Below are 16,400 nucleotides of genomic sequence, written 5' to 3'. Positions count from 1 at the left end.
TTGAGCTAGAAATGCAACCATTAACTGTGATGACAGATAATTCGCAACATGAGGTTCTGTGTAAAATATCTTCTTGTTCCCCCCATAATGAGAATAAAGAATAATCTTCTGATATACAAGCTATTTTTTTTGGAAAAAAAAACACTTTTATAACTCGGAGACTTTTGCATAGGCTTTATTCAAGTATTAACTCATCGGAAAGAAAATACATGTTTTTGGTAAACATACAGAGGTATTGAGGATTGGAGATTTTACAAGAAAAAAAAACTCAAGATTAGCCAGGTTTCCTTTTTGTATTAAAGGGTTAGCTCACTATGATCGTAGCCCAAAGAAAGAAATGTCCTGCTATTTAATCAGGTGCATCTCTATTGTTATTTCACTCGTCACATTTCCAAGGTTTTTGAAGTAGAAATAAGCAAATTATTTGCGGTATTTCTCAAAACAATGGGATATTGATCGAATGAAGCCTTTAAGTGCTACTGTGGTTCTTTCTTTCTTTATTTACTCCGAGCTTTCGCCGTTCTACGGCATCATCAGGGAGGATGTTTTTCGTAATTTTCTTAATCTTTCGTCACTCATTTTTTAAGTTCTTGGACAGCAGAATTCACTGAAAAAGCAAAGAGGGTTTCTTTCAATTTGTACTTTAAGGATGCAAGATGCCTCTTCCACAAATTGGTCACCTTGTGAAAAATTCTTCATCTACGAACCTATGCCCAATGAAAAGAAAACAATGTTAAATCCCTTATTTTGATATGAAAATACCTCCAACTTACGTGGAGAGTACACCGGAGATCTAATACCCAACACCCCCAAACGGGCATTACGCTAGGAGTTAGAGGTTTTAATTAGGGGTGAGATGTATGTGGGTTTGACGGAATTTGAGTCATCAGCTTCAGCTAGATGACTTACTACAATATGACAACACAATACACTTCACCGTTTAAGAGCACCTGTTTTGTGTAGGGGTTCGACATGTTTAACAGCTCATCAAAGCTGATAATCAATTATTTGCGACGTCGTTTAGTGCGGGGTTAAAGAGAATAATTTCTTTATTCCTTCAGGGTGAGCACGGTTGTTATGAAAAGAAAGGGGTTACTACATCATCCGTTACTGCCAGTGCAGACGCAGACAGCCGTTGCCGATTGTGGCATTGATAGAAAGGAAAAAGAAAAGAAACATAAATGAAGTTGATGGGAGTTTACTGCGATCTTAACCCCTTGAAGATAAATTATACATTTCAATTTTATTCCATTATTTCACTCATAAAAACCGGGATGCATGATCGCTTTGACATAGAAGTTTTCCAAAGTTTTCACAATGTACAAAAGCTGTCTTCGATTTTGGTTAATTTTGCAAAACTAGAATATCTAGTTCCAAACTTAACCTTCACTTCAAAAAGTGCAGAGGTTCTCTCCACTCATATTTTAAGAATACAGGACGCCTTTACTTCCACGTAATTTCAACATATATCATTTTATGGTCTCTAATGGACTGTGAGACTTCCATTGTTTAAGTTAATGAAATTTGCAGGACTTTTTGACTCGTGTCTGCGAAATAATTTATAACCTTCTGATGATACAAACGTGCTTCATACGTGAGTAAAATATATGAAGAAACCCGCGAAGAGGTTCGATGTGTGTAGAATAAATAGTTTATTTAAGCTGATAATTACTTCTTTGTGGCGCCAATAACTGCGTGTGTAGTGAGGAACAAAAGCGTGATATTCCTTCGTAACATTCTGCCCTTCGGGATCCCTTTCATCATTTATTAGTCCTTTAACTTTCTTCTTTTAAGCTAATGCTGATGACCACTCTCTCAGAATATTAATTACACTACAATTTTTTACCTTAACTAACCGTCAAGACATTCAAATGACAACGAAAATTTGGTAATTTATTAATAAGTTCTACAGAATTGAAATAAGAATGAAAAAAGCAACGTATCCATAATCTCAAGGACCACACAGGAACAAGAAATGAATTATTAATGACTTTTTTATTAACCATTGTGGCTCTAATGACAGTTATAAGAGGATGAACCCGGATGACAGCATCATTTGTCAAGAGGTTTTGAAATCCTCACTAACAACTCTGGAGAAAACGTGTTTGGTAAGCCAGTTTTCCTTGATCCTACCAATTTAAAACTCGAAAGATGAAATACTACCTTTAGATCATTTGGAACATAATACTTCTTCATTTCTGAAAGGAAAAAAAACAAAAAAAGGATGTAAACAAATTAGGACATGAAAATGATATGGTTCTGAGCATTTTCTTATTTTCTGCTGAGTAGTAAGACAGTAAAATTGAAAAGATACCTTTAATTCTCTTAAACTAACAGAAAAAACACCATTTTTTTGTTAACCGGCATATTCGCAACGCGAGCTATATTCCCCTTCTTTTCAAAGAATTTTTTCAAACAGCTTTAAAAGTCGACATGAACAACGTTTTATAATCAAAATGAATACTTTACGTATAAGGATGCTTCCTAAACCAACACCGTTTATCTTCGTTCCTTGAGGGTGTGTTTATTTGCCTTAAAAACGATGATGGTCTGGTGCACAAAGGCGTTTTAACTTTTTCAGTTTTCTCAAAAGTTTTGAAGTTTTGTGGTGCCTTGAAACAAACAAATGGAAAAAAATAGATTCTGCCAAATGGCGTGCGAGAACGTAGTTTATGCGAATAAAGTGCCCGGGTAATGTTTAGGAAGAACAGCAAATTTTTCGTAAAGGATATTGATGAGGATACTGACGGCGTCGATGCAAGTTTTGAGGAGAACATAATAATTATTTTCACTTTTGATTAATGATTCGACGCAACATCCTTTTAAATTTTTGATAATTAAGGCAAAGTCAACAAACATTTCTTTTGAGAATAAATGGAAGAGAAAAGTTTAAATTGCAGTAGGAGCGTATTTTTTTCTTTCTTAAGAATTGATATCTTCATGACTTAATTTCTTTAGAGACGAATATTTTTTTCGTTCGTATTTGGTGACCACAGGGCATCTCTTTTAAAACGGAAATTTTATATTGAAGTTCTAGCAACCTCCACTCTCTAACCTGATTAAAAAAGGAATTTCCCCAATGCATCAATATTTTAGAGTTTGCAATCCGGGGTTACAATTCCATAGCGAAATATAAAAAAATTCAAGAGGTTATCTTAAAATCAAATTTCAACTCAAAAAGGCTTTGCATCTGTTAGGAAGCGACTGAGAACTGGATCACGCAATATGTGGTTCTTAAACACGGTCATCACACCATGCTGAAAGTTTGAGAGCGCTTATTTTGAGCAGAGGTTAGTTCGTTATTTTTGCCGAAAGCGAGCATCAGCTCAGGCGTTCAAACAACATTTTTCCACCGGCAGCCATTTTGAATGATGGCAACTCAGAGCAACTTTGATGCTTGCCTCGTTCGCCTAATTTTCTTCAATAACTCGTAAAGTCGAAATTAAAGATCGTCGGAGAATTCTCTCAAGGATATTCAAGAAACCGTATTTGGAACAAGAAGATATAAAAATACAATAACATTAAAATTTGCAATAATATCGACTTCATTCGCTTTTCAAGTTCGAAAAACGAGGAGCATCATTAAAAGGCAATCTCTTGCCACAGAAACGTTTGAGCGGGCATTTTGAAGGAGGTCCAATGAGTTTTGATTCCTAAATCGTGAGTAGGCGGTCGATTCAGTTTATTTGTTTGTTGGTCTGTCTATTCAGTGTTTGTTTGCTTACTTGGCTTGATTTGCATTTAATCCACGGTCTACCAATAAAACTGTAAGCGCATTTAATTGATTTGTCCATACCTTAAAGTTTCAGCACAGAATCCGAGGAAATGATGTGGTTTTCTTGCTTATTAAGCCTGCTGATCTCTTTAGATGCTATGGACCTCGCTACTGCTAAAGATCTATGCAAGACAGAAGTAAGCGTACTTGGCATGGCTCTCAAGGGCTTCATCTTCAAAAAGGTTACAGTAACAGCCCCTCATGATTGCGATATCACCTGCAGGGGAGAAACCAAATGTCAAAGCTTCAACTATGTGATTGGTGAAAAGTCCTGTGAATTGAGCGCTCGAACCAAGGAAGCAAGGCCCGAGAATTTTCAGTCAGACGTTTTACGCTTTTACATGGGACGCTTCAGTGGCAGAAGTAAGCATCAAATGTAATTCATTATACGAGCAGATTTTTCTCAGTGATTCCTTGTGAAAACCCTCAACTCTACGAGGGAAAAAGTGTTTAAATGCTTTATTTACAAAGTACTCAAACACTTATATTCCACTCATATTCATATTCCAGTCATTAGAGCAAAATTCACCTTCCATATTGAATCAATTTCCAAAGAATAATATATATTATCTTGATCAATATTGATCATAGCTCACAGCTCCAATATATTTCTCCGACTCTATCTTTTCCGAGTGAGTCTTTACCCTTTATTTTTTGTGACTTTTATAGCCACTGAAAATGTAATTTAATCTTTATCGCAGTCCCCTTAGGCTCCATTGCTGAGTTGCCAGCGTTATCTTGCCATGAGATAAAGTTAAGCGAGGGTAAAGACACAATTAGTAAAATGTACTGGTTGGATCCAACTGGCACCGAGAAAGCAGAGTTGCTTTACTGCGACATGAAATTGGATGGTAAGTGAGTTTAGCAAAAGCAAAATCAATTTATGCTGAGTTTTTTATCCCGTATCCCTTTCCTGTCTGCTCAAGGAATCTCTCCTTGTTATTTTTCTTTCGATTTCTTTCCAATTAGATATCGATGAGTGCAGAGGTAGCAACAACGTCTGTGACGACAATGCGTACTGCTCAAATACTGTTGGGTCTTATAATTGCACCTGCAAAGAAGGATTTACTGGGAATGGACACTCATGCTCAGGTAAAAAAAAACCTTTCAACAATTGAGAGGCAGAAGGCGGAATAGGTAAATACTTGCAGAACAGAACCATGATTTCCTCAATCCCTTTTTTAGTGTCGTCGACCGAAAATGTCCTACACAAGTACATTTTACCGCTTACGTAATGCACAGCTGCTCTTGTAGGTGCTGCTGTTCGGTGTTTCGACTGGTTAAGTGTGAGACTTATAAAATAACCATAATAATTTCATTCCTCTAACAGCTTTCATTTATTTTTTACCTTTGCAGCGGATCCTTACTAAAATGAAACTAAAAATAAATAAATAAATAAAATTAGTGATACCGATAGAAAGAGTAATTATCAAACACCTAATTATCCAGTGTTACATGATGACGAACTCCCTGAGGGATGGTAACCCGTTTGTAATTATCATTTATCTCTACAGCCAAACCATGTTATCATTACTATAACCTGAGTGATGCCAGCAGAAATACAATCAACGTAACAATCTCTTCTCAAGCGTTATGTGACAATGAGCTCCTTGAGGGATGGTATCGTTTTGTGGGAGCTACAAGAACTAAAATGCCAACAACGCGTGTTTCACCAAACAGATGTGGAACGAGATTCTCAGGTTGGTTGAATGGTACTCATCCCACCGTGGAAGATGGTGAGGTGTACAGAACGGTTTGCTTTAGTAAAATATTTGGCGGTTGCAAATACTCAAATGAAATTTCTGTTAAAAACTGTGGATCATACTTTATCTACAAGCTTCAACAGCTGCCACCTGATTGTCACTTGCGTTATTGTGGTACAGACTGAATATGGAGCAAATAACGCCATGACAAAACAGTTGATTCATAAATCGATCTGTGGACACATGTATTTCAAAAGAACTAAAATAGTTTACTTTTTATCATAATCATTGAAACGTTACACTAGTGATTACCGAACTGCTATATTCTTTCATTTGTTGACTGTAAATAACATTTCTCATTTCTAGTGTCACCGAGGACTACCTACCTAGAAAATTAAGAATGAATGTGATATTAATCATTCTTAGAAAAAAACATGTATATAGTCTTAGAACAATACTCCCGATTGGATGTCTCTGTTTGTCGATACGAAAGATGGGGGAATGATGTTTTTAAGGAATGGAAAAGCAGTTAAGCATAACACGCGATCTCTGCATTGATGCTGAAAGCCTTTACTAACATTTTGTTTCATAAAATAAAGACTAAAGCAGGATATAGTTGAGCTTAATAGACGAGCTGTAGAAATGAAAAAAAAACTGTTACTGTTCCGTTGCCAAAGCCCAGTAGGGTTCACGAAAGAAACCCTCGAAGACCATTGGTTGATATTTTTCAACTTCTCAGGGTACTTAGCGATTTATTTGGTATTCATAAGAGTCTCAATTTCGAAAGAAAACTTGAATCCACCCGATATTGGGCAAAACAACGGCGATGTTAATAAATAACTTAAGAAACAGAAGAATACAGAAAGAAAATATTGTAGGGGGTCTACTCAAAGAAGGAGTGATATAGCTCGGTCATTGCGTATTTCATGTAAATAAAAGAGAGATCGTGTATTTGATCACATTATATATATATATTATACTCGTATCAAGAAAAGCGGATCAGCTTAAAGTTAAGTAGGCCTTGTTTAACGATAAACAATGACCGTATATGGCTACTTTGGAACAAAGTAGAAATCCGATATCCGAAGTTAAATTTTAATAGGCTATTAAAATTTAACTTCGGATATCGGATTTCTAGTGTTCTGATTGGTTCACTCAACTCAGGTCATTAGCTCATATTTCGAGTCGCCTTATATGGAAATGTATTGCGACAAGTTAATAAACGTCCAGGATTAAATGAAATTTCATAAAATAATTGTTTTACTGCGTTCGTTGGATACCACAACGATTATAGCTAACTCGGCACTAAGCACCACATTGGCTATGTACCATCTCGCATCTAGTCATGGAATGATTAGTAATTATGCAGCTCACGGTGAAAATATTTATTGCACGTGGACCGTTTCCTAATGGATGACGTTAAGACTAAAGTAGATGACAGGGCATGTTAATATAAAGAACCTAGATATTTCAATAGCAAGGAACGTTTAGCCAAATGCATAAACCCAGAGCCAAGCGTAGAGAAAACAGATCTATCAATCGAACCTGGTTAATTTTTTAGCAATGAATGGCAAACAATGACCATAAAATTGAAAACTAAGAATCAGAAAGATGGAAAAAAACATTTTCGACACTCCGCTAAAAACAGTAAGTTAAATATGATGATGTTTACGTTGTTGCTATTTACTTCATATCGTAACCTTTAATTATTACTATGTAAGATAGTACTCGCCACTGCAATGCTGAAGATTACCTGTCATTTTATACATTATTAAATGAAATAACATGTAAAAACATATATTGGTGTCTGATTCGTCTGTGTTTGTTTCTGCTTAGGGATTATCACTAAAATTCAACCAAAAAGGGGGGCGGGGAGGGAGGAGGGGGGGGGGTTGAACAATGAAGGGAAAGGGAAAGATCATTGTGATATTAACCCTTTTATTACCAAGAACTCATTAGTGATTAACCTTACCGACTTCTATATTGTTCTTAAGATGTTAGTTCCGAGAATTTGGTATTGGACAACAACGCATACTTAATTGATGTTTTCTCTGTTCCCACTACTCACTTGCTTGCTACAGCATCGATATTGTAAAGAGATGTTCTGTCTCGGTCACTCATGCAATTTAAAGGGTTATGAGGCTAAGATGAAATCGGTTTCATCTCAGACCCTCCGGAACACCTAAAAATAAAAACCAAATCCTTGAAATTGCATATCTCTGTAGGTTCCTCGATTGTATTCTTGGTAAATATCAACCACGTCAATTAATACGCCTACATCTCTACAAAATTAAAAAAACAAATTCCGCCATTCCAACGTCTTACCTCTGCAGCTAGAGATAGGATGGGTATAGGCGGAATCATAATTTACCTCTAGTTAAGGGTCACCGACTTCAGAGACATAAGAGAGTATTGATTTGCTTCAGAAACGGGCTTAATTAAGGCTCCTGTGTAAATTGGGGTTGACAGACTTAAATAACTCCGTAGTAGGTCCAGTTTTGACTTTGTTACAAGAGTTCACTTCTTCATTGCGGCGAGATTACGGGATGGCCGGATGGCGGGATGGCAGGATGGCGGGATGGCGGGATGGCGGGATGGCGGGATGGCGGGATGGCGGGATGGCGGGATGGCGGGATGGAAAGAAAAATAGCGGCCGAATGCGAGATTGGAAAGGTCTATTTTGGACCCTTCTGATTAACAACTGATATCTTGATTAAATTGATTCCTGGCTGACTTTAGGGGTTGGGAATTAAATTTCCTAATTCTGTACTCAGGAAAGGAAAAGGATAAAGAATGAAAAGTGATTCCTCCGAGGTCTAAGTGTAATTGATCGCCAGCAGACCAAAACACGATTTTAAATTATGCTATTCATGGTATTATATGAAACTCGAAAATGTATCTTACGAGTGTCCTGGCCGAGGCAAAACGCGCCCTCCCACACGACGTTTTCGAATATGAAGATGAAGATTTTCTTGATTTCATATAGCTATTGGTCTTATACGCAGAACCATTCCGCGTCTAAGGCTGAGAGCTATATGAAATTAAGATCAGAAGGACTGTCAAGAAAACCTCATCCGTGCATTAGCACTAAGGTTCTTTTAAGTTTCAAATTTCATAAACTGAACCACCCGCGCAATTCAAACAAAAGGGACTTCAGGACTGCAAGTTAGACAAGTTAGGTCCATACAATTATTCCTCGAATTATTCACTCCAAGTGATACTTTGTTCAAAATTGCTCTACTGCTGTTCAGCAGCAAATAACATTTCATGAGAACCTAGGCGATACTGGAAACTTCGGGAAACCCCTTCGAAAGAAACAAGCAATCCAGAAAAATTGAAAGTAAGACTCTATTAGAATGAAAATTTTGGATCATACTGGGAATTTTTTCTCGATTTATTCATTACAAAAAGTATTTTGTACAAAATCTCTTTGTTATTTTTCAGTTGCAAGTCACACATAATGAGAACTTGAACTGCGTTAAGAATAATTTGGAAATTTTCGGAAGAAAGAGTAACCCTTACAAAAAGAAAAAAGTTAAAGCGAGCTTCTATTTATTCGTGTCTGTCATCTTACAACGAAGGGGGCAGGGGATTTCTATTCATTGTTTATTCTGCAAAACTGATGTTGCTAAACGGCTGATTTCAATTCTCATCTTACACTTGTAGTTCGGATAATATTTTTTATAAAAGCACATGTTTTTCCCTGTAAGTATGAGAAAATTAACTTTGACGATGAAGCCTTCGTGAGAACCGCGAAAATAGGTTAGAAACGACATTATTTGCAAAACACTATTGCGTGTTAATCTAACGGTGTTTAAAACAAGAAGGTACAAATTCAATAGTGCAATGATTAAAAATATTTCAAAACCTTTCAATTAGTTTTGGATGGCAAAATAATCACACATGTTTGTAGCGTCATTACCAACCAAAAAATGTACTGTCGGTGACTAATTAGTGTCAAGCTTACACCTTTATGTACGTACGGCTTGTTGTTATAAAAATTTGAATTTGAACTATTATTTTCTGCTGCCAAGTTCCGTAAATCTTAGTCTTTATGTTGTTCGCACATGATTAAGTCTTGTTTACATTGGAAAAAATTAATGTTTGTTTGAAGATTCTCACGAGAACAGAGGAAGTTATCAGAAAAAAAAAATGAAATCGGGTATAGAAAATTAAATGAAAGATTCTGAAATAGCGTTTCTCAGGCTAAACTGATTTTTCCGTAGCCAAAGACGTTCTTTCTTTAGAGCTTTAACCATTAATAACCTTTATTTAGCAAACGGTCTATTTAGTTTCCTTAGGTAAACACTGAATTATGAGAAAATTTGAGGAATATCTAATTAAAATACGTTTAAAAGCTAATTTAGACCGATTAGTTGTTATGCACGCGATTTTAATAATTTGGAACTTCAAAGGAAAACGAATCGCGAGGTTTTTTTTTTCTTTCTTTTAAAGAAAAAAAAAGCTTGTCATCGCTGCCATTGTCCAGCGATATTGCTCGAAAGTCGGATACTCATTTTGTTGAATTTTTTTCTCACCATTATCCCTTCCGTTTAACTCCCTGAGCGAGGAACCTAAAGTGGAGAAAAATAAAATGTTTTTAGTATTTACTTTTGTTTTGACTTGGAGCCAACTATAAGTATCGTAACCATAGCTACCATACTGTGATGAAAGAGAGCATTTTAAGCATAATTCCCTAGCAGTTAGGCGCTTATAAGCATCCTGAGAAGGTAAGAAACAACACTTCCAGGACAATTTCTATTCAATAAGAATCTTTCTTTACCCCCATCTCCTATATTTCTGTAGTTTAGAATTACATAGGATAAGTTTTGCTCAACTCTCGAGTTAGAGCTTGGTAAATTGTTGTCGGCAAACTAAATAACGCTGCTTTGAAATACACCATATCATTAGTTTTAAGAAATAGTTTCTTTACTACTTCGGGTATACTATCTAAACCTCTACATATTTGTTTCTGGTACGCCGCACATTTCTCTGTTTACCTCATAAACTGTCAATACATACAGCCGCCTTGGCTAATGTTTCAAGTTGGCCAAAAACTTTGAATTTTTTGCAGTCGGAAGAGGATATAAATTCATTTTCCTACAAGTAGAAGAGGATAGTTTGTTTGAGGTGGGGCCTTACTGTTTGAATTTATCTTACCCTTTAAGTATCTAAATTCGTAGTTAGCCAGTTTGATAAAGCCATCTTCTCTGCTGCCTATCTATTTTTTCCTCTATGTCAGTAACACCAGATCAGCATATTAAAATCGTAATTCCACAAAATTTAAAAATGCGTTTATCTTCAAAACTCAGACAATCTACCGCAGCTAAAAGTGCGCTTAAAAATTCTTCCTTGCCATTTTAATTGAAATCCTATCAAGCATCACGTAAATTGTATACACACAATATCAGTATGGAGTGTTTTTGCTAACTTTCGGATGACACATTAATGTACATGTGATATGATTATTATCTTTTCATCTGGTATTTAGCCAACTTGGTTGAGAGCAATTACTTTTTTCCCCTTCAAAATAGACTGTCGTTACGCAGGAACATAAGATATACCTTTAGGGTTCTATCCTTTACATTTGTAGATTCAGTACAAGCAAAGAAGTATGTATTGGATGTTACGCAATTTAAGATTCTTCCTCTTCGCTTCTGCCATGGCGTTTGTCACAGCTAATGATCAATACAGGACAGAGGAAAAGATACAATGCAAGACAGAAGTAAACATACACAGAATGGCTCTCAAGCGCTCTGTCTTCAAACGATGGTCAGTGGCAGCTCCTCACCTCTGCGATGTCAAATGCGAACAAGAGATCACCTGCCAAAGCTATAACTACAATAAAAAATACCAAATATGTGAACTAAATAACCGCACCAAGGAGGCGAGACCAGAGAATTTCCTTTTAGCGCCCACGTGGTTTTACATTCGACGATTGAACGGCAGAGGTAAGAAATCACAAGTTTATGTGCCCATGTGGTTTTTCGCTTCTTTAGATTTTCTCCATCCTTAGCTAACCGCGTTCCTTCCCATTTACAAGAATTGACAATGAGAAAAGAAAAACTGAGAACGTATTTTACTGCAGCTCCCTTGGGTTCTATACCTGAATTACCGGCGCTGTCCTGTCTCGAAATAAAGGCGAGTGAAGGAAACGAAAGTATAAGCGGCAACTTTTGGCTGGATCCGACTGGTACTGGGAATGCCGTTTTGATTGACTGTGACATGGCTAGCGGGGGTAGGTCTTATCAGTTCTCTTCGAGTTAAGTTACGAAGTTATGTTTGTCAATGCTTTGGATATACTCAACAAACGCTTGCCAGTTGTCGCACTTATTTACTTTATTTACTTGTGTTCCATATAAAGCAAAAGGTCGACTGAAAATAAATTACAAAACGTTAACTGATTCGATTTGCTTATTTAGAAACGTAACAAGATGTTGAAAAGCGAAACGATACAAAATGATTTTACATACCGACATTCGTGGCTCTAGTTCTCAAGAGAAGATCCAAACACGTGCGTTCACTAACTCAACTAATTGTTTACTAATCAAGTTTCCCATACTGTACTACGATAAAGATTATGACGTCAGTGTAACAGTATATATATATATATATTTTTTTTTTTTTATATTATTAGCATTGTTGTTTGTTTAGTCAGTATCAGTTCTTGTCTGGATTACTTTCTTATATTTTCTCTTCTTTTGCAATTTCTAGATATGGATGAATGTAAATCTGACATCAGTGACTGCGATGTGAATGCAAACTGCACTAACACGGACGGTTCTTACAAATGCAAATGTAAAGCTGGATACGCTGGTGATGGACACTCTTGTTCAGGTACTTATACCTTCATCTTCAAAGATGACCCGTTTTATTTTGCTTCCAGTAGCTGTTTTAGCTATTTTTTATGTTAATCGTCTCAAAATAATGATTATATTACTGATGTATTGACGAATGCAGCGATTCATTTAGATTAGTTACTTCTAGCAATTACATCGGGGGAAGTAAATCTGCCAAACAGACTCATGTAAAAATATATAAAGGGGTAAGTTTCTAAAGAAACTGTGGTGCTGCGTCGGTGGGAGAATATAGCAGATAATTTAGTGTTAACAACTGGGTTGAAAACGTAAATTAGCCACCGTAAAGAGTAAAAAAGCTGACGTCTCGAGCGTTAGCCCTTCGTCAAATCGCTCTGACGAAGGGCTAACGCTCGAAACGTCAGCTTTTTTATTCTTTACGGTGGCTAATTTACGTTTTCAACCCAGTTGTTAACACTAAATTACCTCATGTAAAAATATGCTTTGCCGATATTTCTCAGTGCAACGATAATCTGCAGGTTTATGACATGTATATGACGTAAACTAAGCATTTTTTCTTTGAAATCATTTCTATCACATTATCATCTCACAACATCACCGTTATCATCTTCATCGCCACATTTAACATTACTTTGATTACCATCAATCATCACCATCATCATGGTCATCAGCTTTAACGTTGTAACTCTTCATTGCACTGCTTATTCTTTCAAGATATCAATGAATGTAACAATGGAAGTCATTCGTGTGATGTGAATGCAAACTGTGAAAACACGAATGGCTCTCACAACTGCATCTGTAAGGAAGGATACATTGGGGATGGACAATCGTGCCAAGGTATATAGGAATAGGTTTAGAGACAACGCAGGAATAGTCAGCTATGGTCTTTGTACCTGAATCCCCACATCGCTCATTCAATCGTGAATTGTGTGGCAACTCTCCTCTGTAATAATTGTCATGAAAAACACATACAACAGTTATTTATTCTCACTAATTCTCATAATTGTACCGGTAAGGAAGGATAAACGAGAAACAGACAATCATGTTAAGGTACAAAAGATGAGCCTTTCAAACAGCTAATTTTTAGGATGTCAATTCTGCGTTTGTTAGCCACATCCTATTGTCCCTACAAGCGTCAGACAATACAATTCTTAATATTTTTGCATGTCATGCGCCCGTTTGTATGCATGGAGGCAAAACGATAAAATGTAAACTTTATTTATGGTTTTCCAGATATGAACGAATGTAAAAGAAACCAACCTTGCGACGTGAATGCGATCTGCACAAACACCGAAGGATCGTATGTTTGTACTTGTCACCCTGGATATACTGGAAATGGACTCAGCTGTACAGGTATGTGATGTTTTCCTTTGGTTCCTTTAAACGTAAACGAGACCGTCGTCTTTCCTTGGCATGTCCTATATCGGCAACAAACAATAACCCTTAATATCATCGCGATAATGACACATTTTTTTATTTGACATTTCAAATAATAACCTCTCTCTTAGACATTAACGAATGCAGTGAAGCTCATGCCGTTAAGTTGAACAAATGTCATCCGAATGCCTCTTGCATTAATACTAAGGGCTCATACAACTGTCAGTGCAATCCTACTTACACTGGAAATGGTTTCAAATGTAAAGGTACGTTCGGTTTCTTTGAGGTAATGTAAGTTTTATTTTGTAGCTCAGCTTTAATTTAAAAATAAATTGTTTACAGCTGACTTTCTTCCGAAACATGAAAAGCGGGCGAAATTCTCCTTCATAGTAACGCAAACTCAAAAATAAATGATCTCTTAATTATGTTTAAAATAATTTTTAAAAAACTCTTACAAGACGTTTCCCATAATGCAGACATGATTCTCTCCCTACAGTTCCTAAAGCTTGAGTAAATCCCTTATTTGAGAGAAATTATAACAATAACAACATGTAGTTATTTGACGCGCTGCCATTACAAAAACTTAATTTGTTGATTGTAGCAGACAGAGGCATCACACACGTAGAGGAACAGTTATTGACAACAAATCCCTTTTAGGGTGGTATGGGTGTTCGGGAGCTGGGGTTATAAAATTTCTCAAACGCGCATGGTAACATCAAGTTCAGCAAGTGCAAAAAGTCTCACACGTAGATAGGCTATTGAGGCAAGAAGAAACATAATTCTTTATGATGGTATCATTTTATGTTAATTCCTTTGTTCATCATGATTGTTCTCCGGACTACTTCTTATTCCCATTCCCATTCCACTTAATGCATAGTTTTTTTTTTCGCAAAATGCAAATATCGTCTCCTGTTTGTTGAGCTGATTCTCTAAAAGATGTTAAAGAAAAAATATTTGCCTTTGATTGTTCAACATTTTTTAAAAATTTATATTGAACTTTTTCAGCCAACCCATGCTATCATTATCAAAGCTTGAGTGATGCCAGTAGAAAGAGCAGTTACAAAACACCCCAGTACCAAGAGGTGTGTGACGACCAACTCCCTGAGGAATGGTATCGCTTTGTGGGAGCTGCAGGAACTAAAATGCCAACAACACGTGTGCCAGCATTCAGATGTGGTACAAACTGGCCAGGCTGGTTGGATGGTGTTCATCCTACAGTGGAAGATGGTAAAGTGAACAGGAAGGTCTGCTTTAATGATATTAATTCTGATTGTAAAGCCATAAAGAATATTTCTGTGATAAACTGTGGATCTTACTTTATCTACAAACTTTTCAGGCCACCAGATTGTTTTATGCGTTACTGTGCTACAGATTGAATGTAAAGCAAATGTACTTCGCGTAATAAGAAGATACATAAATAGATCTTTATATCTTTGTATAAGGTATTTAACATATGACGTAGTTAAATTAGGGCCTTTCCGCATTAGCGACAAATTTTACAAGTGCGTGTAGTTTGTCGTGATTTGAAAAATTTTGGCTGAAGCGGACAAATCTTAGTTAAAATTCGACAAAATCGACTTAATAAACAAAAACGTGATAAACTTGTCAATCATTGGTCGTATGAGCTACGAAAAGCGCGTAATTGAACTGAAATCAGTCTACTAGTAAGGCAAAAATTGTCTTTTGCTGAAAAAACGCAGGGATTCTAAAATTCTAAAAACGACTGAGGATAAATCCTTGAAATTGGAGGTGGAATCCTTTACCAACTATGCTTGTCGGTCTCGTGAACAGATCAGGCGCTGACGGAATTTGAAGGCTTTTAAACCTTTCATGCGGATGCAACTGACGGAAAAAGATTGTCACGACAAAATTTGTCCCTTGATTTTGTAGGGACAATTCTAGTTTCGTCCGCTAGTAGGGAAAGGCCCAAAGTATAACGAATAAATGGGTATGACGGTCAAAATCTGATAGCTTTGGCAAATGATTCCTAAGTTTGACGTTGTAATCGTGCCTAAGTATTTAGAAGAGATTTAACTTACCTCCAGACTCACAGTAAGAATGATTTGCCGGCTTAAACCTCTCGAAACCGTGTGTCAAAATGGATCCTTTAAATTCTAGACGGATTTCAAATCGGAATTAACGATCACCATGAAAATGTAGCTTCCGTCCAGGTGATTTGGATTTGATATTAAAATTGGAGTTTGTTAATGTCAGTTTCACACGGTGAAAATCTCAACTTTTTTGTCCTGGTAAAGTAGTAGGAATAAGCCGTATATATAAAGATATACAACAAATCCATTATCAAGAGCGAATGAGGACAAGGAGAGTAAACCCCGCCTGAAAAACCACTGCCACCGCCTGATATTTCACTATTCTATGACTGACCAGTCTTCGATTCATTTGATGTTCATTTGTCTCGCGTTTACAAGGAAAGACCCGAAAACACAGGGAATGGGTCAACACATTGGCGAGTTTTTTAAAAACGTATCAAAATATCGAAAAATCGTTGGTGGTCTCGACAAAGAAAAGTGATATGAGCTGGATCACTTTGTGGCTCAGCTCCTTGAGTGGTGTAAATAGACGGGCATCGTCTTATTATTTAACAAAAATGGTGTAAATTCCCAATAAACACATTTATTTATCCTTACATGTACATGGACCAGTCTCAGTTGAGTGTCTTAACGGGAACACGAAAGTAAATGTTACGGCCTGTCGACTAAACATAAC

General features: G+C 36.6%; 2 protein-coding genes across 2 annotated transcripts; both read left to right on the top strand.

Moving 5' to 3' along the window:
* Nucleotides 1-2,069: 2,069 nt before the first annotated feature.
* LOC131773647 (uromodulin-like) lies at nt 2,070-5,817 on the top strand. Its single transcript, XM_059089586.2, has 5 exons — nt 2,070-2,108; nt 3,869-4,138; nt 4,477-4,626; nt 4,745-4,867; nt 5,290-5,817. Exons 2-5 carry the CDS (start codon nt 3,874-3,876, stop codon nt 5,661-5,663), a joined length of 912 nt encoding a protein of 303 aa, XP_058945569.2. The 5' UTR covers nt 2,070-2,108; nt 3,869-3,873; the 3' UTR covers nt 5,664-5,817.
* Nucleotides 5,818-11,140: 5,323 nt separating this feature from the next.
* LOC131773643 (uromodulin-like) lies at nt 11,141-15,049 on the top strand. The gene is made up of 4 exons (XM_066166330.1): nt 11,141-11,429; nt 11,567-11,716; nt 12,193-12,315; nt 14,679-15,049. Exons 1-4 carry the CDS (start codon nt 11,141-11,143, stop codon nt 15,047-15,049), a joined length of 933 nt encoding a protein of 310 aa, XP_066022427.1.
* Nucleotides 15,050-16,400: the final 1,351 nt, after the last annotated feature.

This window comes from Pocillopora verrucosa, chromosome 5 (assembly GCF_036669915.1).
Source record: "Pocillopora verrucosa isolate sample1 chromosome 5, ASM3666991v2, whole genome shotgun sequence".
NCBI classification, from domain to species: Eukaryota; Metazoa; Cnidaria; class Anthozoa; order Scleractinia; family Pocilloporidae; genus Pocillopora; species Pocillopora verrucosa.
Note: the sequence above shows the minus strand (reverse complement) of the source record. Positions and strands in the feature narration are given on the sequence as shown.

Bases quoted from the DNA above. Each gene is read 5' to 3' on its own strand.
- LOC131773647 (XM_059089586.2), top strand. From the start codon at position 3,874: ATGGACCTCGCTACTGCTAAAGATCTATGCAAGACAGAAGTAAGCGTA. The intron at 4,627-4,744 runs GTAAGTGAGTTT...CTTTCCAATTAG, and splicing joins CTGCGACATGAAATTGGATG to ATATCGATGAGTGCAGAGGT. The intron at 4,868-5,289 runs GTAAAAAAAAAC...TTATCTCTACAG, and splicing joins GAATGGACACTCATGCTCAG to CCAAACCATGTTATCATTAC.
- LOC131773643 (XM_066166330.1), top strand. From the start codon at position 11,141: ATGGCGTTTGTCACAGCTAATGATCAATACAGGACAGAGGAAAAGATA. The intron at 11,717-12,192 runs GTAGGTCTTATC...TGCAATTTCTAG, and splicing joins CTGTGACATGGCTAGCGGGG to ATATGGATGAATGTAAATCT. The intron at 12,316-14,678 runs GTACTTATACCT...GAACTTTTTCAG, and splicing joins TGATGGACACTCTTGTTCAG to CCAACCCATGCTATCATTAT.